Raw genomic sequence first — 26,875 nt, 5'->3', positions numbered from 1 at the left:
CTGAGAACCAGGGAGAGGTCCCACGGGGCCACCGAAAGGACAAATGGAGGCTGGATTTGTATAACCCCCTGGAGTAGGTTACAAACATCCGGCAGCAGAGCCGATCGTCTCTTGAACAGGACAGACAAAGCAGAGATATGTACCTTTAGTGAAGAAAGATGTAAGCTGGCCTCCAAGCCCGTCTGGAGGAAGGATAAGATCTTAGATAGCCTATAAAGCAAGGGGTTAAGTCTTCTTGCCCTACACCAGGAAAAGAAGGCCCTCCAAATTTGATAATAGGCTCCTGCTGAAGACGGCCTACGTGCCCGAAGCATAGACCGAAGATTACTCTTGAGGAAAAACCTTTCACCCACAAGAGGGACGTTTCAAGATCCACCTGGTCAAACGGAGATGATCCGGGTGTAGACAGGGACCCCGACTGATGAGATCCAGATGCAGAGGAAGACGGAACAGAGGGGCCGCTGACATTCCCAAGAGGTCCGCGTACCAGGGCCGCCTTGGGCTACGACAACCAAGGTTCCTCCCTCCGCTTTGAATTTGCAGAGTACCCTGGGAAGGAAAAATATCGGGGGGGGGGGGGGGATGCACCTGGCCTCCACCATGGCACCCCGACTGCTGGTCCCCCTTGGTGATTGATGTATGCTATGGCCGTAGCATTGTCCGACTGGACCTGAACCGGGTGATCCGGAAGTAACGGGAGGGCAAGACAGTTCACAGTTCCAGGCGATTGATGGAGAGGTGGATCTCCCTCGCAGTCCATAAACCCTGGAAGGATCTCTGACGATTGCGCCCCATCTGCACAGACCGACGTTAGGAGCACACACTCCTGAATCCAGGAAGAGCATCCTGCCTGCAGGTTCCGGGAGAGGAGGCACCATGTAAGGGACAGACAAACCTCCTGAGCGAGTACAATCCAGTGTCTTGATTTGGGGGTGCGACCCGTTCCATTGGGCCAGAAGCTCCCACTGAAGTGAACAGGAGTGGAACTGGGCATATTCCACCATCTTGAAAGTGGAAACCATCAAGCCCAGGACCCGCATGCAGGCCTCTGGCAGGAAAACCCTTTGAAGGCTGGAATCAGAGAGAGCGCCCAGATGGACCATTCACTGAGATGAAAGGAGGGCAGATTTGGATCAACTGATAATCCAGCCATGCCTCTGCAGGAGGGCCACTGTTCGCTGGATGTGATCCCGGAGTACCTCCAGAGATTGAGCCAGCAGAAAGAGGTCGTCTAAATAAGGGAGGATTCTGACATCTGGTCACTTGAGATCTACTGCCATGACCGCCATGATCTTTGTGAACACACGAGGTGCAGTCAAGAGACTAAAATGCAGTGCACAAAACTGAAAATGCTCACCCAGCAGAGTAAAGCACAGGAACCGCTGATGGTCCGGACGAATGGGAACATGAAGGTAGGCATCCTTGATATCCAGGGTTGCCAGAAAGTCTCCCAGTTCCAAGGCCAGTATGATGGAATGTAAGGATTCATTGTGGATCCAACAGCCTGTTGGGTCCAGCCCTGCAGTGGTTCCCCAGGTGGAGGTCCGCCCCATCAGGCAGTTGGCTTGTCGGACTCTTGGGCTCTGGAGGTCTCCGACTGTGAGCGGGCAAAGGGCTATCCACGTGCTTAACCCTGTGGGCGAAAGGAACAAAAAGAAGCTGGAAGGACATACAGAGAAATCTGTCTCCATAATGTCTTCAAGGCATCACAGTGGGAGTAGTCTGCCGGCAGACGTTATCGATTTTTTTTTTGTGGTCAGTGAGTATCTGGATGCAAGTAAACCCCTTCCAATTCTCCAAGACCCTGATACCAGCTGTCATCCCGATTTTTTTCACCCAGTTGGGGATTACTCTGGGCTATTTATCACACCATCTGCCCTGATACCAGGTACCAAATCAGGCCCCAGAGGACCTTTATGTTTGTTTGTCTAGTTAGTGTATACCGGTATTAGGTGACACTCCATAGCCTTTTTATTCTATTTTGAATGTATATAATGAATTGTTCCTATCAATACCGTGCTTTAAAATAAAAAACACATCTTTTACTTCACCAAAGAGTGGTTGTATATAATTTGTTATTAAGCAGTAGGGTTTGTGCATTGATATCCAACTCTCCTATCTTCCTATCTCTCTTGAAGGTGTTTTTGTAGTACACCTTAGGATATTCTGCAGCAACCCTATTATATACTGCAGGTACAGCGCAGTCTCATACTCTCTTTCTCTTGGGCAAAAGCCCCGCTGTGGGGGGCAGAAAGGCTGTTTTAGATGCCACCACAACTATTTTGTCCAATTCTGGACCAAAGAAGATCATCCGTGTAAAATGCAAAGCATCCAGCGCTTTCTTAGGAGTCTGCGTCCTCACGGCAAGAACAGAGCCACAAGGCCCGCCTGGCAGAGATCGCAGAAGCAGTAATCTTAGAAGCAAGGACCCCTACATCCACGGCAGCTTCTCCCAAATAAGAGGTGGCCTGTTGTAAGTTACATGCTAAGAGCAGCCGCTGGACAATCCCTTGACTAGGGAGTCCGCCCACTCCATCACAGCCTTAGCTACCCATACTGAGAAAATAGTAGGTCTGGCAATTGCGCCGGCATGTGCATAAATAATGTTTAGAAAGATCTTCAACTTCCTGTCCGTAGGTTCCTTTGAGGAAGCGGTATTAGGGATGGTCAAAGCCTCACTAAGCGAGAAATGTACAGGGGGAGGAGTTTCCCATTTAACCTGAGCCTCCGGGGGGGATGGGATAAAGGGAGGAAAACCACCTGTGAAGCTGAAATCTATGATTAGGGGTAGCCCATGCCTCCTCTAGTATCTCCTTTAACTGGTCTTTTTACGTTTAAAGACCGGGTCCTCGCCCATGTCCGAAACTTCCCTGCCTGCTCAGACCAGAGCCTCTACATTAACACTAGGAAAGGTATCCTGATAATCGCAGGGAGGTCAACATAGGCGTGCACACAATGGGGCAGATGTATTAAGCTTTAACAAGAGATAAATCCAAGGGTGATAAGGAGAGATAAACGTCCAGCCAATCACCTGCTAACTGCCATGTTACAGGCTGTGTTTGAAAAATGTCAGGCAGGAGCTGATTGGCTGTCTTTATCACTCTCCATTTTATCACTTTTGAAGATTAGAGAACCTGGCCCATTGAGTGTTAGGGGTGCACAGGCACACCCTAACGCTGTGCCCACCCTAATAACACCTTCCTGGTGCTGGCAAGACATGCAATATCTTTTACCAAAGACTTTTGGTTTTTAGAACTGTATTTTATTAAAAGAAGCGTCCAGCAATATGTGTATTTTGCAATGTTAATCCGTACATACCTGCATCATCCATATGTGTTTTTTACTTTATTTGCATGTACTGTTACACAGAGTAATTAGAAGATTAAAACTGAAATGGGCAGGAGATTATGGTGTGGCTGAAAAACATTTTATATTGTAGTGCGTGCCAATAGATCAGTGGTTCCCAACCCTGGTCCTCAAGTACCCCCAACAGTGCACATTTTCCAGGTCACCCGGCAGGTGCACTCATTATTCAGGCACATTTGAAAAGAGCCACAGGTGGAACTAATTACAGCACTTGTGATTCTGTGTGGAGACCTGCAAAACATGCACTGTTAGGGGGTACTTGAGGACCAGGGTTAGGAACCACTGCAATAGAGGATACACATGCCTGATTGCTGGTGTTAGACACGCCCAATAGGTGGTGCTTGGCACACCCCTTTGACAGTGCACCCCCTAATAAATTGTGCTGCGCACGCCTATGGAGGTCAACCTCATCGGATTCAGACTCCAACTCCTGATCTGAGTCTGTGTCCCCCAGGAGCCGAAGGGAATCGTCCTGTAGCAATGCCGGATGTTTGGATGGCTTTTTTGCTTAGCATCTGTTGCAGGCCCTGAACAGACACGGCCAAGGCGCTAACCCAGGAAAGGGGGCAAGCCAACTGCGTCAGTCCACCAACTGCGTCATGACCTGAGTGAGGGAAGAGGCCCACACCAGCTCATTAGTAAATGAGGCGTCCAATACCTCCTGCTGATGATTATGACAGCATGCACATAGGTCACCATATACCTCATCATGAGACAGACAGACCCATGGCACATGAGATGCAAGTGCACAGCACAGGAGCTCCTAGCAATGTGCTGCAGGTACAGCGAGTGACTGAAGCAGCAGCTAACACCCACAGCAGCCCTTACACGCAGCAGCACATACATTGCCAGAAAAATAAATGCAGCAGCTCTCAACTGACCAGAATTCTAAAAAGGAGGCAGAGTATAGCCTGTCCTGTGGAGGAGAGGTATACTGGGGACAACTCTGTAGGTGCAGCAGGCAGTGTAGACCAGGCAGCCATTCCACGTGCAGTGGAGGGAGGAGGCAGCCTGCAGCACGAAAATCTAAGTAGTTTAGCGCCTGCAGACCCTGGATCCCCCAGGGAAGATGGCCACCCACAGCACCAGTATTCCCACTGCTGGTGCTGGGTCTCCACTGCTCAGTTCCCTGAGGGAAGGAGGGGAGGAGTCCGGTTCCCAGAGGCAGAAGTTAGCCTACAGAAGTATACACCGATCACCTTCACTACATAAACTATGCACAGCTTTGGGATATTTATTCTGATTTTACACAGAACTGACCATTATCCTAAATTAGTAACTACCTGGTCAAAATGAGACAGGAATGTCAGTGAGCAGCTCAACACTTCAATTCTCAATTATAGGGGGATTACAAGTACCAATTGAAAGCAGGAAACCTGTCAACTCACTGTGCCCAGGAATCAGTATAATGCACCAGGGGCAGGCTAAAGCATGCAATGCATTAAGATGATTCAAAGGTGCCAAGATCAGCACTGGCAATCCCCAGGGGATAAGAAAGTGGTGTAACCCCAGATATCTTCCAGGGTGGCACAATACTTATAAATACTTAAAATAGTGCGCTGAGCACAGCAAGGCACTGTGCCCTCCCTCACAGGGACGAGGTACACTTTGACAGTGTCCATGTTGACAACATGAGAAAAAAAAATAATAATTGTGTCAGGCTTTGACTGTTGACCAGGGCTTGAAGTGGTCATGCAGAGGTGGGGGAACTCATTTCTCTATGCCAACTAATTACACCCCCTCCCCTCCATTAGGCAGAGACAGTAGTAGGGTTTTTGGCATCCCCCCCCCCCCCCCTGCAAACTAGAATGATTTTCTGTGATGATCACTGTGCAGGGCCAATGTGGAGGTTAAAATTTTCCACCTCACCATTAGAGGTGGTGGAACTCAGTTCCATCCCGTTTGACCTCACTAACCCCTGCTGTTCACCTGTCGACCCAATCACCCATACCCCCTAGCAGACAACTGGCTGCTCAGTATAGACGTGTGCCCAAGAGCAAACCTGAGGCTGAAATCATTCCTCGCACAGTGCGTAACATTCCACCTGGATCACATTGTGGCCTTACACTTACATGCTAGACCCCTCCATACAGTGAACCAAGCCTTTATATGAAAAAACAGGAAGGTACGCGACTACCCAACTAGAACCTTCGTTTGTGCTATAGTTTGCATCCAAGCATTTAAATTGAATACAACATCAGCTTGGTCCGGCAAAGCTTAAGTGACCCGGTTGAGGAGCGGAAACCTTATACTAGTAAAAATGAAGTCTTTATTGAGCATATTCTAGAGACCAAATCTCCCATTCGGGCAGAAGTCTCCATAGGAAAGTATTGCATGTAGGCTACAGAAGAACGCGCAGACTTACAAATCACTATGCAAAACACTTATTGAACGAAGTCCTGTATAAAATCCATGTTGCCTAGGCTCACGCAGGTGAATGTGTTGTAGAAAGCTGCCGAGCACAGCTGAAGCATACGGAAGTAGCAGTCTGTCACTGGCCCAGTGTGTGGTTAGTGAGGTCACACAAAGGTGATCTTTGTCCTGGCCTGATTAACCAGCCAGACATTCAGCTCTTCATACTCCTCTAGGGCCTCCTCAAACTGCACCGGGGTGAAGCCTTTGGACACACAGCGCTGCTCGGCCTCAGAGTACTTGACGTTGCGCGCCCCTTTCTCCGGGACCATCTCACGGATTGTGGCAAAGATAACGTCAGCGGGTCGCTGGGTCCTGAATGGGGGAGAGGAGAGAGCAGTTACGGGAGGTAATCACCAGCCATCGCCCTTCTGGGAGACTCCGTATAAGAAGTGTAGACAATTACCTTGACGTCTGTCCTCGGTCTCCCAGCAGAGAGTCTTTAGACATCTCCATCAGCCTCATGGCTTCATTCACATCTTCTTTCTCGACGACGTCCTCCAGACGCAGTCGGGCCTAGCAAGGGGGAACAGCAGAACTACCATGTAAACAGGAGGGACAACACTCAAATACATCCTAAAGAATGAGATCATTATGCTCCTGTACAGATGGGTCTTCATGCATATAAGACAAATACACCATGCAGAGAGATGACTGGGTTGAGCTAGACACCAGATACCCTACAGCTCTGTTAACCACAATGCAATAAGACTAGGATGCCTGAGGAGACTGCGCCGATTAAAGCAATGTTTTATATTGTGCGCAAGTTAGTCTATACGGAGCAGAACAGACGGTATTGTAAAAGGCTGCGAGAGTGTAGCACTTCGTGTACAGACTAATCTGTGCATGACTGTCTCCAAATACCAAAATAAATAAACCGGTAGTGATAAACGAAGGTAGACTTTGTCACTGTTGTCCATTAGTGGTGGACCTAGCCATGGTCTACCATTTATACCACAACCTTCCCCTCACTGGTGACACTGGACATTGAATGCATTCTATAGACTAGGCTCTCCTGTTATTGCCCTCTATCCTGTGGCTCAACATCTACAACCTCGTGTGTAGCACTCACTGCAGAACCTCCATGAATACACTGCAAACTGATGAAGGGTCATAGAACAGGGTATGCTTTAAAGACATGTTGTATTGTTTTGCCAACACTGTCAGACCGAGACAAGTGCAATGCTTCCAGGACACACCAGCAGTTGCTCCTGTCTCTGCCTGTCAACATCGGCCTTTCCAGGGTGAAGAGGGGGCAAGCGTCAGAGTAAGGAACAGCAGCTCAGGGGTAGAACAGGGTCACAGTGAGCGCAGGAAGTGCTGTTCTTACAGTAGGGCCACCACAAAGCTACCTGCACGAACAGCACTTTGGAGCTCCAAGGACAGAAAGAAGCAGCTCTGCTCATCCAGCAAGACTAACGCGGAGGGCCAACGTCTGATAAAACGACCAGCGGAAGTCTTACCAGAGCCGTGGAAAGCCGGAGGATAGCGAGAAGTGTTCTGGCAGATGTGAAGGTGGTGTCTTTGTTGGTACGCGCCTCTTTCCTCATCTCCACGTAGGCGGCTGTCAGGTAGTCAGCAAGGGATTCTGGGATTGCAGGCTGCTTGCTCTTGCACATGGTGATGTAACGCCTATGCGAGAGGCCAAGAGGAACAATGTCACTCATTGCAGCACATTCCAGAAACCATGTGTGCAATCGGTACAGGAGTGGAAACTCACCTCATCAGCTTCATGTCCAGTGCCTGGTACTGAGACGGCGGCTGCTTGCTGTGCTGGTGGACATAAGTGATGTGCTGAGCCAACCTGAAGACAGACAAGAGCGTAAGAGACCAGAGCCACTCCATATCATACAGGAAGCCCTGCATGATGCAGTCGGAGGTCTAGTTTGGCCAAATTAAAACCAGTATAGGAACAGGCAAGCACACCTGAGGTCATTATCCCGGTCCGGTTTGTCCTGGATCAGCCAGAGCAGGTCAAATCGAGAAAGTAAGGCTGCAGGTAGCTGGATGTTCTGCTCTATGGTCTTCTTGGGGTTGTATCTCCCGTAGGCAGGGTTAGCAGCAGCAAGGATGGAGCACCGAGCATTCAGTGTTGTCATAATTCCAGCCTAGAGGAACATTTTGGTTAGACATGGGACACAGACCAAAGTATTACAATGCATAGAGCCCCTGTTGTTGTTCCAAGCCACGTAAGGCACTAGGTTTGGCGAAGGAGGCGCTACTCACTTTAGCAATAGAGATGGTTTGCTGTTCCATAACTTCATGGATGGCCGTACGGTCACTATCCATCATCTTGTCAAACTCATCAATACAGCAGACACCCTGATCTGCCAACACCAAGGCACCTCCCTCCAAGGTCATCTCACCAGTCACATTGTCCTTCATTACAGCGGCGGTAAGACCAACCCCTGAGGAACCTCGCCCGGTTGTGTACTGACCTAAAGGAAGATATAGGAACGTAAATTGTAAGAGTGGAGACTCCAGTCTAGACCAGAGTGCAACAGTGCGCGACTAGGCCATACCATCAGACCAACTAATAAAATGGGAGAATACTCACTGCGAGGAGCCAGGCGATCAATATAGGACAGAAGCTGAGACTTCGCTACTCCGGGGTCTCCCATCAAGCAGATGTTAATATTTCCTATAGAGAATATTTAATATCAATACACAGCCACTTTTTCCTACAGAAGAGACAATATATGGTGGATTCATCCCATGTTACCACAATCATATAGATCCCCCGGACCACCTCAGGATAATATTGACTACTCAATTGGCAATGTAGTCTTACCTCTTATTTTCATGCCTCGGGGAGAGTGGTCCACACCACCCACCAGGAGAAGCAGCAATGCCTTCTTCACATCCTCATGACCGTAGATCTCAGGTGCAATGGATGACGCCAGCTTCTCATAGAAGTCATCCTCTGGAAATGGACATCCAGGTTATAATCAGGTAAACCAGAAATAGAGAGCGGTCAGTTGTCCACACTCCCCCCTACCTACCTGTGATCTGTCTCAGCTCTTCCTCGCTCAGCGACTCAGTCCCCAGCTCATCGTCTTCTGTCTTGTTCATCTTTACCAACCGATGGGCCTCCATATAGGTCTCTGAAAGCAGTCCCTGCAATAGTCCAGGAGAAGCCACATGTGATTCTCATTGTGAGAACAGCGGGATGCCCCCGAGTTCTGCTTACTTATTAGCTCAGCACCTACCTGTACGACTTGCCGAAAGCCAACTTTCAGCATGGGAAGAAATACTCCTGTGATACCAACATGGTCACCGGGCTGTACCAGACGTGTGTTTTCTCCACGTATGTACACAGTCATGCAGCGAGGAATGTTACCAACCGGTACTTGGTCACTCTACAATCAGTGGAAATGTCAGATTAGCAGGCAGGTCAGATAAAACCTACATAAATGCCTTTGTATAAAAATGTAATAGAGTGCAACATTGCAGGGCTGTATAGAACAGGGGTAGCCAACTCCAGTCCTCAAGAGCTACCAACAGTTCATGTTTTCCAGACCACCTAGAACTTAACTTGTGATTTTTTGAGGAGACCTGGAAAATGTTAACTGTTGGTAGCTCTCGAGGACTGGAGTTGGCCAGTGTGTGGCCTGCAAGCTGTCCAGCCTCTCATGCATCATTATATTCCGCCCCACAACTCAACATAGCTACTGGTGCAAGCGGAACAGGTTACTGCTTTGAGACCGCAAACGCACGGTCACACCGGGACTTTCAAATGGCTCAGTCCCGATGCGACCCTGCATGTGCGGTCTGTTCAGACTGCAGCAGCGAACAGGCATTATTGCTGGAAGGGTGGAGGGCAAGGCAAGACCATCTACAGTGTTATGTACAGAGCAGCAAAGAAAAGGGTGAGGGGTAGGCCATTATATAGGTTGCAGTACTAAACAAATAATCAGTATGTTGATGAGAGCATTATAACCTCTCCCTGGTTGCCCCCAAATCTATCAAGTCCCAGTCAGCGACAGAACAGTATTCTAATATGAAGTCACTCACATGTTCTTGAATCTTCAGCTCCTGGAACTTTACGAACTTGGAGCCCCTGGTCTGCAGGTAGAGCCTTCCGCCTGACCGGTTAGTCTGACACTCTTTGCTTGGACACATTATGAGGGGCATGAAGGTTGGAGATTGGATCTAGAATAGGAGACCAGAAGTTTACGGCCATTTGCCAGACAAAGGCAGGGAGGAAAAACCAAGTCACACAATCCGCACGCGAGACTTACTGGTTGGTAGGTTTCGGCACCACATTGGTCACACGTGTATGTCGCCACTACCATCATGGGCTTGACCTCCGTTACTCTGGTAACTATTCCACGGACTGTGACGAGTTTGCCGATGGAGTCCGCTTTCACATCACGAACCACCAAGGATTTGGAAGTGGATGGAGCCTTGAAGTACAGCTCACTGTAAGATACAAGAGGTCTCATGCGCCAGGGTGTCACCTCGGGGCAAGTCTTGCTCCCAAAGAACCAATGAGCATTATAAAGGTGACCCTCAGCATTAGGGAATACTCACAATCTGCGCATGAGCTCTGGAGGATACTGGTTTTGGGCGTCCCGGATCTCATTGGGGTCACGGCCCCGCTGCTCCATCATTAGCCGATGCTCTATGTAGACATCGAGGGAGTCTTTGTTCACCACCTGGACGGAAAGAGGTTGATCCAGAATAAATGATCTGGAACATCTACGTATGGGTTATGCTCCAAGGAAAGCAGCAGAGGCCTGGAAACAGCCCCGGCGTCCAGCTCTCACCTCCTTCTCCTTATACTGCGGCAGAAGCTCCTGCACAGCATCAGCAAAAAGGTTGGTGTATCTCCGGGTGTTCTCGCAAATAGAGTCCACCAGCTCCGGGTCTTCTTCTGCCAGGTCATCTAGGTCTATGTAGAGGGAAACCTGCTCCCTGTGCGCAATGTTGGTCTGCAATGAACACCGTAGAAGAATAAAGTGTTATTCCAAGTCTGTTTGCACCAGGCACATTACACAGTGACCTCAAGCAAAAGAGAGGCTCTTACCAGCTGCGCTCCATACTTGAAGTTCTTCTTTCCGAACTCATCATCCTTGTAGAATTCTTGCAGAAAAGTCTTCAGTTTTTCTGAAAGGAAGCGCAGGTCATTTACACACCACAATTATATTGTTATTTGAGAAAAACAATGTGGTGCTACAGTACTAGTGGAACAGTTATTGTGCAGAAGCATTAAGACACTGGTGATAATGGTTAAGTGATTGGGTGGTAATGCATCCAATCAGCACAAACAAGCAAAAATCAACTGCTGATCCGCAGCAGTACCCCTAATCCAATGATTGGAGCTCTACCAGCCACACAATGTACAACAGAGCCGCTCAATCTGAGCAGCAAGAGACAGTCCACTGTGGATGTAACTGGACACCTGCCAGTACAGGCCACCTGATTTTAGGTCACGATACAGGGACTCCCTTTCTACCCCATGTACGTCTATCTCCCAAGGTAGTGTTTGATTGGCACTTCTAGGGCGAGCACCAAAATGTTCTGCAGCTCAGGGAGAATAGAAGCTTTGCAAATATTCCCAGGATACAAGACCAATTGGATCATCTCCAGTGCTGGACTAGGTACACCCCCCAAACCCACCCCCCCCCCCCCCCCAAAAAAAAAAAACCCAGGATATGAGGTATTTTGCATAGACCATAGGGAACAAATTATTTTTGGTATGAATGTAGCTCCTGACTGAATTCCACATGGAAATTAGAACAGTATACCGGGAAAGGTTAAACATTCCCAATTCAGCATCAAGTGACTTAAGACATTTTATTATTGGATTTGCTATCCTACACGGTGCTGTGAAACCACTTGCAGTGCCTTATAAATGAACATTAAGTGATGGATCTCATTTTCAAATATTAGAAATACACTGAAAGTAGAGCCCTCCGTTGTTTTGGTGTGATATCGTTCACAGACAATGTCTAGGTAGACACCAAATTGCCGGGAATGTCAGCGACGGGCAGGGAAAAAGCTTCTGTGTGTGTATGCACTGAGCAGCTTTCCCCCCTGTCATCGCTGTCCATACATGCTCGGCATAATCACCCAGTGTGCATGGACCTTTACAGTTGTGTCAACACCAGACCCAGATTAGTGTAGAGCTTCACTCACCATGCCACACTTTCCCAATCCAATTAGTACAGTGGTTCTCAGGACCCTCTCAGGACCGACCCCCCCCCCCCCCCCCCCCCCAACAGTTTTGCACACAGAATCACAAGTGAAGTAATTCGCTCCACCTGTGGATCTTTTAAGATGTGTCAGTGAATAATGAGTGCACCTGTGGGGAGACCTGGAAAACGTGAACTGTTAAGGGGTCCTGAGGACCAAGGTCGAGAACAGGATGTACTAAAAGGAATGACAGTGGAATGACAGTCTGGTCTGCTGAAAAGGAATGCCAATTGACTATAATGGTAGAAAATGACATTTATATGTATATTTCTGAAATAGCTCCATTATGTGATATTAAGACCCCGATGTTCTGGTGATCCCCTTAGCGCACGCGCTCATCTGGCGATGGCGATGGATGGCGAATTAAAAGGCTGTCATTCCATAGGAGGCAGCCGTCATTCCGCGTCAGGTGACATGTTTACGAGAGATGGGGTGTAGACGGGCTTATTTGGAAAAGGATGAGCGCGTGCGCTACGGGGATCACCGTAACATCGGGGTCTTAATATTGCATAATGGAGCGGCTTTAATGCTATTTTGGCATCAGGGTGGCGAATTAAAAGGCAGTCATTCTGCATGTAAAATATGTGTAATGGTCTTAGAAGGAAGTATACCAAAAATATAGTTGATATGTGCAATAATTTCAGAAATATTAATATAAATGTAATTTTCTCCGATTATAGTCAATTGGCATTCCTTATCTGCAGACCACACTGTCATTCCTTTTAGTAAGTCCTGGTCATACACTTTATATTGTATCAGGGTCTAGCCACCTGTAGCAGTTCAGCAGGTGTAAAACTACAGATCCCAGCATGCCCTGAAACAGTTTTAGCACTCCCTAATAGAAGAGCTGCGGCAAGGCATGCTGGGACTTGTAGTCTCAACGCAGCAGCAGAGCCACAGGCTGTATACAGGGATAGGACAGCTGGGGAGGGATACATAGACGCACTGGCGGTATATACACTGTAGATCAGGCGCTGGGGTGTTTATTGGGAGATATTATATTTATATGGGTCAGTAGACGTTCCGGGTGACCCGGAAGCGGAAGTAGCAGCAACAACGCCGATGCGGCCGGCCCCGGCTGGCAGTGACACCGGGCAGAAGGTCTCTCCCGCATAAGGTGATCCCGGGCTATGCGGGTGCCGTGACCCGGGCAGGTGAGTGTAGAGCAGCCCACGGGCACCGCTGTCCCTGTGGCGAGGGGATAGTCACCGTGCTGGGCCGTAGTGCGCCCCCTGCTGGCGGCTGTGACCAGCTCCGGAGAAGATCGGGCAGTCACAGCGCTGCGGGAGTATGCGAGTGGCTTGGGGCCGTCCTCCCTCGGTCCCCCCGCTTGTTTGCTTACCTTTCTCGGCCTGGTAGTCCCGGGGCATGGCTGCGGCTCTGTGTGTCTGCGCTGCTGCTGCTGGCGGCTGACTGGACTGCTGCTGCTTTTCGCGGGCTTTCTGTTTTCGCGGGCTTTTCCCCTTTTCTCTATTTCTATTGGCAGCCGGTCACTGTGGAGTTAAGCGCTCCACCCATAGCAACCGGCTCTGAGACTGTTTAGCCAATCAACGCAGGGACTCTGGCCTAAGCCGCTCCCCTCACTGACAGAGGTCACATGCTCCCGGGCAGCCTATAGGAGCTGGAGAGTGAAGGATGTTCCCGCGTTTCTGTGTAAATTAATATGTGACTGTATAATAGATGGGACAGCTATGTGCACTTGCCTTGCTCATGTGTGTAGACAGGGCCGTTTCTAGACAATTTAGCTCCCAGGGCAAATAAATAAAAATGTGCCCCCCCCCCAAATATATAGAAGAAATTGCGCACATTGCCACAGATATGCCCCCACAGTGCCACAGATATGCCCCCACAGTGCCAAACATGCCCCCACAGTGCCAGATATATGCCCCCACAGTGCCAAACATATGGCCCCCACAGTACCAAACATATGGCCCCCACAGTGCCAAACATATGGCCCCCACAGTGCCAAATATATGCCCCCACAGTGCCAAACATATGCCCCCGCAGTGCCACAGATATGCCCCCAGTGCCACAGATATGCCCCCACAGTGCCAAACATATGGCCCCAGTGCCACACATATGCCCCCACAGTGCCACACATATGCCCCCATAGTGCCAAACATATGGCCCCCACAGTGCGCCAGATATGCTACGACAACTCACTGTGGCCCTGGGTGCTGGTGCTGGGCTCGCATCGCGCGTCTCTCCTTCACTGTGCACCTGAAGCTGTCAGCCATTCATACCTTGCGGGCTGGCTCCTGATTGGCTGCCGGCCCGCAAGCTCCTCTGATTGGCTGACAGCCCAGTGAGCGAGGGGAAGGAGAGAAGCGCGATGCGCTCCCCTCCCCTCCCCTGGGAAATCAACCGCGGCGCTGGCGGCTGGGGACTGAGGGGGAGAAAGGGAGGCAATCGGCGCTGGGCTGGGGGGAGCTGCCGGGCGGCTGTTAACAGAGGCGGACAAGCCGTGCGGCGCCCCGGGCTGCTGCACGGCTTGTCCGCCTCTAGAAACTGCCCTGTGTGTAGATATATATATGTGTGTGTGTGTGTGTGTGTGTATATATATATATATATATGTTTAAAATAGAATAATAGAGGAGCGCTCCATAGTGTAAAACCGTTGTTTAATGGACAAGCAATGCCACATACAGTAGTACCAGATAGGACTCATACCAAACTAATAGCAGCAGTGGGCTTGTTGCCACACGATACAAATCAATGTACACCCTTTGCCCATGACTAAGGTGCAGTTTAGCACCGAAACAGCCTGTCTTGCTTCATGACTGGTTGTTGGAGGCAGGGCCGGACTGGCCATCTGGCACTTCTGGCAAATGCCAGAAGGGCCGATGACCAGGTGGGTCGACTTTGAGATCCGCTGGCGCAGTCTGCAGGATGCCGGCGGCTATCTTTCCTAAGCCATATTCTCAAAGCAGCGGCTTAGGAAACATGGCCGCCAGCCTCCTGCACTGAGGACCTGTCTCCTGTGAAAAATGTGACTGCGCATGCGCGAGTCACCGGAGTTCTGGGGTCAGGTCCTGCAAGAGCGGCGTCATGGCGTACCCCGTCATGACGTTGCTTTTCTTCAAATTCCAGCCACCACAGGTCTCTCTCTTTGGGGGCACTACTAGCCCGGGTAGCACAGGAGGGTTTAGAGCAGGAGCAACAGCTCCAACGCAACGGCGGCGGCACCTTCGTGAGCAGCAGCAAGCGTAAGATTTTAATGTTAACTAGCTGCTTTTATTCTCATCCCCACCGTCTCCCTTCTTCAGGCCTCCACGCTGCTACAGCTTTATAAAGATTGTTCCTCTCTCCCTGCCACCTCTTCTGCTTTATTAAAATGGTTCCTCTTCCCCCTCCCCACTGCTTTATAGAGGAATACTTTGTATGAAATCAGCTTCACAGCCTTATCTGTAAAGGGGGAGAACAGGGCTGAAGAGTCAGGACTCCACAGGCTTCTCCCAGAGAACTTCTCTGAGAGAAGCCTGTGGTGTCCTGACTCCTCAGTCCTGTTAATGTGAAAGGGAAGCAGCCTGTGGTGTCCATTTATTGTGCAGGGGAGGCAGCCTGTGGTGTTCTGTTATTGTGAAGGGGGAGCAGCCTGTGGTGTTGTTACTGTGCAGGGGGAGCAGCCTGTGGTGTCCATTTATTGTGCAGGGGGGGGCAGCCTGTAGTGTTCTGTTATTGTGCAGGGGTGCAGCCTGTGGTTTCCTGTTATTATACAGGGGGAGCAGCCTGTGGGGTACAGAATGTGTCATATTCTGTAATTTGTATTACGATTTGTTCCATGTGTAATGCCTCCTTGTTCTGATGCCACGCCTCCTTTTTGTGAAACCACGCCCCCTTTTTGCAGCGCAACAGTCCCGCCTACTGCAGTTAGGCCTGTGTGCTCAAAATGCCAGGGCCGATTTCTGGTCCCAGTCCGGCCCTGGTTGGAGGGATGGCGTGGTGAAGATATCTATCTATTAATATGCTAAGTAGACGCTCCCTCCTTCCTTTTAAACTTTTAGTTTAATATCCGATATGCATTTTATATGCCCTTAATAAATATTTTTTTTCACTTTATATGTTTAAAATAGAATAATAGAGGAGTGCTTCATAGTGTAAAACCGTTGTTTAATGGACAAGCAATGCCGCATACAGTAGTACCAGATAGGACTCGTACCAAACTAATAGCAGCAGTGGGCTGTTACCACACGATACAAATCAATGTACACCCAGGCAATACTCCTACTGCCGTCCGGAGTTCTGCTGAAAGAACACGAACCCCCGCTGCTCAGCAGCGTGTCGAGACCCCAGGCAGGAACAGACGCCGGAGGGAGCAGAGCACGCCCTCTGACGAAGTCTTTGACGAAACTAAGTACCCAATTAGCGCTAATAATTCACTGCCTTTCTTGTCTTGTCATATGCAATATATATATATATATATATATATATATATATATATATATATATATATATATATATATATATATATATATATAGTTTGTGGTGTTGGCCTGGCACTCTCCTTTGTAGGCAACTGCCCGGGTGCCTTCTGGAACTGATGGATAGCAGAAGTAGAAGAACAACAACAGCGGCACTCAAGCGGGAACTTTTCAAAAAATATATTGGTCACAGCAAACGGATTTCAAGGTGAAAAAACAATTGTTTTTTCACCTTGACAAAGGGGCGTGTAATCCCCGAAACGTAGGACCGTTTGCTGTGACCAATATATTTTTTGAAAAGTTCCCGCTTGAGTGCCGCTGTTGTTGTTCTTCTACTTCTGCTATATATATATATATATATATATATACAAAGAATGACCCCACGTGCGCCCTTATAGTGTGAGCAGCTACTCTAAAAGCCCCCCCTGTTAGTGGGAGGCAACGATAGAAATGGGAAAAAAGAGGTATAGAGAGCGCTTTTACCACCAAATGGATTTTCCACCAGTTACAGTCAAATACAGTACAATAACCCAATACAATGTATAATCATAAAACCAGATTTCTTTATTATTGTTTCAAGAACCACATCTGGAAATTGTATCCTTTTCGGAAATATGATATCAATAACCCGACGCGTTTCGTCTTAAAAAAGACTTCATCAGGGGTTTAACACAAGTTATGATTTCAAACGCTTAAACTGGCGTGTTATTCCTTCAATGGTTTGCAGGCTGTAATAACCTTCCCCTCAGTGGGGCAAACTCCAAATATCAGATATTCCCCAAATGGGGTAAAAAGTACGCGATGTGTCCACAGCTTTCTTCAAGCAACTCTTTAGGGTACAGATATATGGAATTTTAGATTTGGGGGGACCATCCCATTTGAAGTGGACTGTCAGCAAGATCTGTGCAGTGTAGTTAGCCGGATCCACAGTATCTGGTCCACAGTATCTAATGATCAGCTGTAGAATGGATATAGTGCATGCAGGTATCCGCAATATACAGCTCAATTACTATTCACAGCTCAATTTCTGATCTGAGTCGGGAATGCTGGACAAAGCTGTCTGCAGATGACATATATAGAATCCAATATGTAGTGAAGGAGTCACTCACCAGTCTTGCAGCAAGTCAAATAGTAGTGTAATCAGGCAGCATAGCACACAGAGATATTTTACTTGCTGCAAGACTTGTGAGTGACTCCTTCACTACATATTGGATTCTATATATATATATATATATATATATTTATTGCATATGTAATAATGGGCCCCCAAATTATTATTTAAATATAGTAAGATTTAAGGCTAGCTCCTCTCGCATCCTCTTCCCCCATCACTACAACCCGGCCCCACCATTCCTGACTTGTCCTAAATCACCAGGGGTAAAGTCCGCTGTCCGCATCCTCCTCTCCTGTCTCCACTTGCCTCCTCTCCTCTGCTCTCTCTCCTGATGCTAGCTCCCACCTCTTCACCTTGTTCTTCCACATCTGGCTCTGTTCCCTCTTTCTTCAAACACGCCCTACTCTCACCCATCACTAACTTTGGGGGAAGATCTATAAAGCCTCATAAAGAGTGGAATACAATAAGCTTCTATCTAGAATTTATAAAGTACATTCTATAAAATAAGTGGATGCTGTGTGGTTGCTATGAGCAACTTTCTCTAGACTTTAGAAGGCTTGATACATTTCCCCTTTGCTTTATAGCTACCGCCCCATTTCCTTTCTGCCATTTGGCTCCAAGCTTCTTGAGAGGATTGTTATGTCTCTCTCTCACTTCATTCGGTTCCACCCACTTCTGGGCCTTCATCAGTCTAACTCCCATTCCCTTCAGTCCACTTAAACTGCCCTCACCAAAGTCACCTATGACCTCCTCACATCCAAATCCAAGGGTCCCTTCTCGTTCCTCCTCCTTGATCTGTCTGTCATCTCCATTTATGTCAACTACCCTCTTCTGGCTCTGCAGTGGGGAAGAGATTGTGCTGCCAGTAGATCACACGTCGAGTCTAATTGTAATTCCATACCCCGCCAAACAGTCTTGGTTTATTGGGTCATGGTCCATTATTCTACATTAGACGGGCATGAACACGGGGGTTATGAGTGGGGACTTTTTTTTCCCTTCGATTTCTGTGTCATAAACGTTTCATAAACGTTTGCTGGTGTAGCTTGATAAATGCTATCTATTTTCCCCAGGAAAGATGACCGTTCTCTCTCTTTACAGGGTTGAGGCTAAATCATGATCTCCCAGCTCTTCATCCTGTCCTCCAAAGGCGACCTCCTAATACACAAAGATTGTATCCTTCTCTAATACTTTCAAACGCCTGCCCAAAATGACAGACAATACTGAGTACTGTCATATAGAAATTAATATTCTGGTTGGGCCATGGCTATATAATCTTGTACAATACATAGATAATGGTGGGCATATCTGTTGGTGAAAGTGTTTGCAGTGGTCAAAGTACCTTCTTGCGATTCCTACAAAGTTCCAACCTTATTCTCAATAGTAGTAAAAAGTATGAGACCCACAAAACATGGCGTCTCTCTGTGCTGGAGACAGTAATTCCCAGCTGGATAATGTTTGCTTCTGCTTAATTTTTATCTTCCTTACCAATCAGCTCAGACCGTGGCGTCTCGGCACACTCCAATACGTCTGATGGTCTCTATCAGAAGCTTTCGTCTCTTCCATCTGACCAGGCCCCTGTGGTAATGGTGAGAAGTCCTTTTTTTTCTCTTACATCTACATGTAGCCAGTTTGCCATTATACGATAAACTTTTAATGCCACATCCTGATCTGACCAAACTACGATCAAGCCCCCCCCCCCCATTGAAATTAAGACCATACCCCTTATATCACTGTCACAGTTATGAATTGATACATCTTTGATTTTGATGGAGCCCAGCACCTATAATCCTTCATACATCTCTCTTCTGTAGGAGTACGAGGGCTCTCACTACATTCACACCCGTCACCGAGGCCTGTATTTTGTCATGAACATTTGCTTTACCGACTCTCCGTTTATGTATATCGATCTTTTAAACCGGTGAGTGCATGCCTGTTCCAACACTGACTCTACAGCTGCAGCCGCAAATAAATTAATCTACTCCACCTATGTTCCAGACTGGCTGCCCTCATCCGAGATTACTGTGGGGACCTGAGTGAGTCTGTCGTAAGACTCAACTTTGCGTTAATCTACGAGCTGCTGGACGAGGTCATAGTAAGTGAGGTTTCCGTGACTGTCTTAAAACTGTGTCTTCATAGGCCTACATAGTACTTATTTCCTCCCAATACAGGACTACGGATACGTCCAAACGACCTCCACGGACATGTTGAAGAACTTCATCCAGTCCGACCCGGTTGTCAGCAAACCGTTCAGTCTCTTGGATCTGAGCAGCGTAGGACTGGTGAGCGCAATGTATTTGTCACTTGTGTCCTCTTCTGTGCATGTTCCCACCACCTATTTATAGCACCGATCATCACCGTCATTTTTTCCCCTGCAAACTCCTATCCCCCTGTATGGTGAACTCCAGTTTGGAGCAGAAACTCAGCAGAGCAAGGTTGCCCCGAGTTCAGCTTCCAGCCGGCCCGTGCTCTCGTCACGCCATGAACAGGTTAGCACTAGATCTCACAGCGGCTTAGCGAGTGCATAGCACGGAACGGAGTAAAATCACCTCTTCATTTCTTTATTACCAGGGTGAGCAAAATGAGATCTTCCTGGATGTCATAGAACGAATGACAGTGGCCATCGGTGCAAATGTGAGTACCCTAACAGCTGTGACCCTGTACCGTTCTCGGCCGACTCAACATGAAATCGGCAGGCAGGATTCAATGTCCCACCGGCCGAGCACCAAAAAGGCTGCGTGGCCACGAGATAGGGCCGTGGATCGCCGTTCTGCGGCCGTGAGCTCGACAATCCATGGCTGTTCTCGACAGAACGGGCCTGACTGCTTCTAAAGTCGGGCTCGATCTGCCGACTTTCCTGTTAAATGCCGTCGGGAATACGGCGCAAGATTGAATAACCCCAACAGTCTATACAATACATCATTTAATCTATGTGAAGGTAAAATTAGCGTCTTTATGGACACGGTGTAGACTGCAGCATCTGGCCAGTGTCACACGTGTGCACTGTACATGGACCACTCATGTCAGTAGGAAATACACCGTCTGTACACACTGATCTGCATCAAACATCCTACAAGATAGACCTTCATGTACAGCCTGCAGGGCATCTATACAACAACTTTATTCTTAACCTTTCATTTTTCAGGGCTCCTTATTGAAAACCGAGGTCCAGGGTGAATTACGGCTTAAAAACTTCTACTCAAACTGTCCTGGTCAGTAATGTTTATTATAACACTGTGGGGAGGAAGTGGTAGGTGTAGGACTGTAGGCACTTAAGGGGGTTGGACTGTTGGGTGGGGTTATGTATCCCGCTTCAGTACATAGAAAGAGCACATACTGAAGGTTATCTTCTACAAGGGCTGAAGAAACCATTAGACAGCATAGGCCTGTCCCCAGGGGTGGCAAAATATTAAAGGGCACTGGTTCCCCGCACAGTACATATATATATATTTTTTAATCTACGGAGAAAATGTCACTGGTTTATCTCGAGCGACTGAGCTACAGGGAGTCGCTAGTGGCTGGAGAAACATAATATTTGGGCCTACAGGCTCCATAGATTAACCCCTTCAGGTGTACTGCATGATTGTAAAAGGCCGAGTCCCGTTTGTTCTCTGCAGAGCACTGAGTTCCTGAAAATACAAGTCGCCAGATTGGTATTCGCTGCCACTCAGCTGCAGTAGTAAACAGGGCCAGTGATAAATGTAATGTGGTCATGGCACGTCTGGCACTAGAGGAACAATTTCCCAGGATGGGACTGGATTTAAAAGAACCTCTCTCTCTCTCTCTCTCTCACCCTGGCTCTTCAAGACATGATGCACCCTTGCCTGTAGAAATGAAGGTAACATGGACACTTGCTAAGTTGATTTCCAATCTTCATTATCTTTCAGAGCTGAGAATTGGGCTGATCGATGAGTTCTGTGTGGGCAGCTCGGAGTTGAGAGGTTTGTGCGGAGGGTCTGTTGTCCTTTCATGTGGTCCATAGCCCCCATTCCCCCATCACTCTTATAACAACCATCCGCTTCCTGCTCCCTAATTGTGTTTCCCCGCGCAGGTTACGGCTCTGCGGTGCGGGTGGACAGCTGTCAGTTCCACGAGTCCGTAAAGCTGGACGAGTTCGAGATCAGCCGGATCCTAAAGGTTCTCCCGCCCCAGGGAGAGGTGAGATACGTTTGGGTTGTCTTCTACACTAAACAGTACATCAGTCTCTACTGGATGACACCAAAGGGAAATATTGCCAGGGCGGACCCGTACGCATCTTATAGACACACTGATCACTATAAGACTCCAAAGATTAGCAGCCCAGGGATCAGGTCTGAATAGTCTCCTATACCTTCAGCCTACAGGTTATAAATAATGCTGGGCAGGCGTGGGGCAGTGTGCGGGGGCGCCCACAGCCCCCAAAGTGCTAAGCAGCAATAGTAAAGCAGGATTTAGTCTGCGCACCTTATATTTGTCAAATGTATGAAAAAGTTACATCAACTCTGCAACAGGACAAGAATGAGGGAGAAGACAGCAGATCGTGATAAACAGACAATTAGTGCAATAGTCTCTATTATATTGCTGTATATTATATGACATACCATGAGGCTCTTCATGCACACTGATGATATATCAACATTAGAATGTCAACAAAACAGTGTTTCCCTCTGCAGTGTTCATTTACATGGTAGGGGATCTCTGGCAGTGTTATCTGGGATCGGTGGTAGCAGTAACCCCTAACCCTTCTCTCCAGCAGTCTAACCACCCCATAACCTAACCCTGCCCCCTGGTGCTTAATCCTCCAATCCCATGACCTAACCCTCCCCCTAGTGCTTAATCCCTCAATCCCATAACCTAACCCCCCCCCCCCCTTCCTGGTGCTTAAAACTCCAATCCTGTAACCTAACCCTCCCCCTGGTGCTTAATCCTCCAATCCTGTAACCTAACCCTCCCCCCCGTGCTTAATCCTCCAATCCTGTAACCTAACCCTCCCCCCTGGTGCTGAATCCTCCAATCCCGTATCCTAACCCTCTCCCTGGTGCTTAATCCTCCAATCCTGTAACCTAACCCTCTCCCTGGTGCTTAATCCTCCAATCCTGTAACCTAACCCTCCCCCCAGTGCTTAATCCTCCAATCCTGTAACCTAACCCTCCCCCCAGTGCTTAATCCTCCAATTCCATATCCTAACCCTCCCCCTGGTGCTTAATTCTCCAATCCTGTAACCTAACCTTCCCCCTGGTGCTTAATCCTCCAATCCTGTAACCTAACCCTCCCCCTGGTGCTTAATCTCTAATCCTGGGATCTAACCCTCCCCCCGATGCTTAATCCTCCAATCCCGTATCCTAACCCTCCCCCTGGTGCTTAATCCTCCAATCCTGTAACCTAACCCTCCCCCTGATGCTTAATCCTCCCATCCCATAACCTAACCCTCATTCTGGTACCTAAACCTCCACTCCATGCAGAATGTTTAATATTTTACGTGTCAACATTGTGAACATGTCATCATTCTCCAGATGGCAACAAGTTCTTTGTTGACATAACTGTTAAAGTAGTGTCAACATAACGTCTACATGGTGAATGCGTGGCTTGATGGATAGGTCTGTAATCTCTAAAGCCTATTCCTGCACTCTGTTGTACAGGATGTAATGTTAGTGACAGCACTTATGTATACAACATTTGGGACTAAATATTCCCGTTTTGTTCAGTTGCATTGTTATCACTATTTTGTCTTGCGTTGTTTCTCAATATCGCTCCTTTGTGCATCATTCAGCTCACGGTGATGCAGTACCAGATCTCGGACAGTCTCACCACTGTGCTCCCATTTCATCTGTTTCCCAGCCTGGAGAGGGACCCAGGCAGCAGGTAACGCAACGCCAGATGTTTTAGCTGCATGAGTAGGAAAATAATGCTGTGCAGGTGCCGCAGGGGAGAGGGAGCAGAGGAAATGCTGTAACACTCACTGCTGAGTGCAATGCAAAACGCTTATGTCATCTCATGACATCATCATACATTCCTATCTAAAGAGTCAGACGTGTGTGATGTGTTTTGTATTAAGCCCAAGCCCGGGTCCTGCTTGATAAGTAGACTGATAGGTGGTCGTTAGGTTTGTCCCATTGGAGGTCCCTGACAGGTGCAGGAGATGAGGATTCTTAAATCCTCTCTGATGATGAGAAAACCTTTGCTTGTACCCTGTGGGGACAAGGAGGCGGGCCCCTACTTAGCTAGTTTCTATATTAGAAACATTGGTATCTAGCAGAAGAGGGTCTGCCCGCCCCTTAAGGTGGAACAAAAGGTCTCTCTGTCTCCATGCAATTCCCAAAAAAAGTCAGGTAGTGTAACTAAGAAGGCACGCGCTATTCAAGCTTCTGGCGCATCCCGATTCTCCCTAATTCCAGTAACCCCTGTGGATGCAGGTTTTTGAGGTTAAAGACGTGTAACGGGCACACGTATGCCCTGACATGTGAGATGGACAGGATAGGTGCTGTCCGCATATGCTGTGGATAGTTAATGACCCTCCCTCCTGAATATCTCACGTGGAGTCCCAGCAGTGCCTAATGCCAGTCTATATTCTCTTACAGCCGCCTGCGGATCTACCTGAAACTGCGCTGCGACCTGAGCCCAAAGAGGTGAGGAGAGCAGACATAGGGGAAAGGGCGCGGTCAGACAGAGGGGGAACATTAACCAAGGCTTTAACGATTAATCTCCCTATTTTACTCCCGTCCAGCCAGGCAATAAATGTGCGCGTGCAGATACCGGTGCCCAAGGGAGCTGCCAGGTAGGTCTCTCACTAACACACGGGGTATGTGCTTTACTAGCGCACACACACTGGTGTAAGTAGGCCCCGGAGTGTCAGGCCGGTTCCGTAACGCCTATAACTGCTGTCCCGTAGTGTATTAACAGTAATCTGTTTTGTATTAACAGTAATCTATTTTCACTAGAAGGCTGTGCCCCACCCGGGAGTCTTTTTTCGATATCCTCTCTTGGATATCAAACCTTTTTATTACGATTACCCCACTCCCAGGGAGCACCTCCACAACTATATCACACACAATTATACTTCATTACATTGATTGGAGTACGCCTTCTTACCCTCCGTCATTATAGCCCAGTGCCCTCGGCCTCTCCCCTTTTCCCTTCCCTTTTTCTTGCGTCCCGTAGTGTATCTCAGAGTCTGAGCAGCCCGGACCAGAGTGCAGAGATGTTACCGAGCGCACAGTCTCTAACATGGAACATCCCCAGGATCCACGGGGGAAGCCAGCTTTCTGCTCTCTTCAAGGTAACCTCACCAGGACTCCTGGATTTGTGTATAAACGACCTCTCTCTTCATCGGTTTGGGGGGACCTCCAACCCATAAAGACACAGACTGGAGTGTGGATGGTGTAAGAACCCCCCACCCCCCCCTCTATATTTCCTAGTGTGTTGGAAATTCTTGTTTTCCCTACAGGAGGAGGGGGCTTGGCGCAGTACTAGGGCTGGTCGGGGAGTGCTTGTACCTACCTCCTCCCTTTGGTGGGCTTCCTGGGGTGTTTAGTCTAACATTTTACAGGGCAATGCTTTTAGCAAATGATCAACCCCTTGGTCTTCTAAATTTCGCCCGTATGTCTATTCTTTGTAAAGAAACCCGAGCGTCTGAGGTCCGTTATAAGTACAGATATGTACATGGGAAGTACCCGCATCAGATATTGGTAAAATCCCTTCTAACTCTGAAATCATTAGAAGACAATGGGCCGAATTCAACGGGGATGCGGTCATTTGGTCTACAGCCATTAGGTCGACATGGGTCTAGGTCGAAAAGTCATTAGTTCAACAGTGTCTAGGTCTACAGTCAAAAGGTTGACATGGGGTTTTTCACAGCTTTTTGAGCCGACATGTGCCGACAGGCGGTATTCCATGCCCTACCATCCACTAGGGCGTGGTGGGAGAATAAAACAGTGTGCCGAGCGTAACGAGTCACCGAGCCCGAAGCATTGCTAGCGCAGCGAGGGGATGCGGCGCACTTTAAACTGTGTCCATGTCGACTGTGTTGACATTTGGGTAAGAAAACAGTGAAAAACCCCATGTCGACCTTTTGACTGTCAAACCAATGACCTTTTGAACGAGAACAATGTCGACCTAATGACTGTCGATCATCATGCTGTAGACCCAATTCAAAATCAAAGGTAGAATAGTGAAAATCACTATTCTGGGACTGAACCGTTTTCGGGGAGGTTTGCGATCCAGCAACTGCCTCCAGTGAGTGCACCTGCCGGGTGACCTGGAAAATGTGAACTGTTGGGTGTATGCGACGATGGAGGATGGGAACCGCTGCCCTAGTGTGTCTGTATCTGAACCGCTCTCCCGCGTGCCCCGTTTCTCTTCTGCCCCTCAGTTATCTCTCCTGATTATTTTTCCACTTACTGCTTGCTGTGCATGTTAGCTCTGGTGTGCTTGTGTACTTACCAAAGTGCTGACCAGATTTTCTATCAGCTTTCAGTTTTATTATATAGATATCACCAATAGAATCACAGCTGCCTGGGCATATTACCTGTGGATCAGAGACTATTCTCGTTTTGTGTGTTCCATAGGTGGACGTGTCTGGGTGTCTCTCTGTGCCTTCTGTCCTGGACCTGCCTCCCCTCAACCTCTCCTTCCAGGTGCCATCCCTCACAAGTTCCGGCCTCCAGATCCGATTTCTCAGGCTCCGGAGCGAGCTCCCAACAATGATCCACACGTGGGTCAGATATTTAACCCAAAGCGATTCATACAGCGTCCGGTTTGGATAGCCAGAGTCAAAGGGCAAGCGCTCACTTTCACCGTTTAAACCGACCAGTAACGCCTGCTGTGCCCATATGGTTTTAACTACACAGAAGTCCTATTCTGGATCCTACTTTGGTGTTCATAGTAGACCAGGTCAGTGTTTACCAACCCAGATGTGAAGAACCACCAATAGCTCACGTGCATGGTGGAAACAACGTGGAGGTGGCATCTGATAACCTCTGCCAAAGGGATTCCTAGCAGGACAAGTCGCTCTCCTCTGACCCGCTTGTGTGTAACCCCCCCCCTCCCCCATCATGTACATATACGCGTTCACACAGTCTTGCATAATAAAAAAAACGTTTAATTGCTAACGAGCCCAAATGTCTCACTGCACTCCTGGTACAGCGATGTGCGGGGCAGTAAACGGTGGTACCTGCAGTTGAACCGCAGTGGTCTGCAGCCACATAACTTAAAACGGGAGACATCTTTGTCTGAAAACAATCATTTTTTTTTTTCTAATATGTTTTACATACAGGCACCGGTGCTAAATTTGAACGTTACAGAGCAGTAAACTGAAAATGCTTCTTTACACCGTACTGGAGGCTGTCACTCCTCAGTGTCGAGAATAGCGGAATCCAGCAGGTCCGGAGGC

General features: G+C 48.3%; 3 protein-coding genes across 9 annotated transcripts in view; 1 reads left to right on the top strand and 2 right to left on the bottom strand.

Moving 5' to 3' along the window:
• Positions 1–5,618: 5,618 nt before the first annotated feature.
• MCM7 (minichromosome maintenance complex component 7) lies at positions 5,619–13,475 on the bottom strand. The gene is made up of 16 exons (XM_083185492.1): positions 13,319–13,475; positions 10,808–10,887; positions 10,548–10,712; positions 10,312–10,436; positions 10,020–10,200; positions 9,793–9,930; positions 8,988–9,137; positions 8,781–8,895; positions 8,570–8,701; positions 8,336–8,419; positions 8,005–8,216; positions 7,705–7,886; positions 7,499–7,582; positions 7,242–7,410; positions 6,185–6,294; positions 5,619–6,093 (listed from the first exon to the last, which is right to left on the bottom strand). Exons 1-16 carry the CDS (start codon positions 13,344–13,346, stop codon positions 5,886–5,888), a joined length of 2,163 nt encoding a protein of 720 aa, XP_083041618.1. The 5' UTR covers positions 13,347–13,475; the 3' UTR covers positions 5,619–5,885.
• AP4M1 (adaptor related protein complex 4 subunit mu 1) lies at positions 12,885–26,714 on the top strand. Its single transcript, XM_083185495.1, has 16 exons — positions 12,885–13,130; positions 18,610–18,682; positions 19,009–19,097; positions 19,323–19,429; positions 19,507–19,603; positions 19,680–19,790; positions 19,917–19,997; positions 20,080–20,142; positions 20,654–20,720; positions 21,396–21,449; positions 21,560–21,666; positions 23,258–23,349; positions 24,066–24,113; positions 24,212–24,262; positions 24,646–24,763; positions 26,052–26,714. Exons 2-16 carry the CDS (start codon positions 18,625–18,627, stop codon positions 26,247–26,249), a joined length of 1,341 nt encoding a protein of 446 aa, XP_083041621.1. The 5' UTR covers positions 12,885–13,130; positions 18,610–18,624; the 3' UTR covers positions 26,250–26,714.
• The window catches only part of STAG3 (STAG3 cohesin complex component), a 28,054-nt gene continuing 27,742 nt past the window's right edge, over positions 26,564–26,875 (bottom strand). For all 7 annotated transcript variants that reach the window (XM_083185486.1, XM_083185485.1, XM_083185490.1 and 4 more), the window contains one exon: positions 26,564–26,874. In XM_083185486.1, coding sequence (XP_083041612.1) covers positions 26,830–26,874 — 45 coding nt within the window. In that variant the 3' untranslated portion in view covers positions 26,564–26,829. The remainder of the gene's footprint in view (position 26,875) is intronic.

This window comes from Crinia signifera, chromosome 4 (assembly GCF_055691185.1).
Source record: "Crinia signifera chromosome 4, ASM5569118v1, whole genome shotgun sequence".
Classification (NCBI taxonomy): Eukaryota; Metazoa; Chordata; class Amphibia; order Anura; family Myobatrachidae; genus Crinia; species Crinia signifera.
The sequence above is the reverse complement of the archived record's forward strand: the minus strand, read 5'-3'. Positions and strand labels throughout refer to the sequence as shown.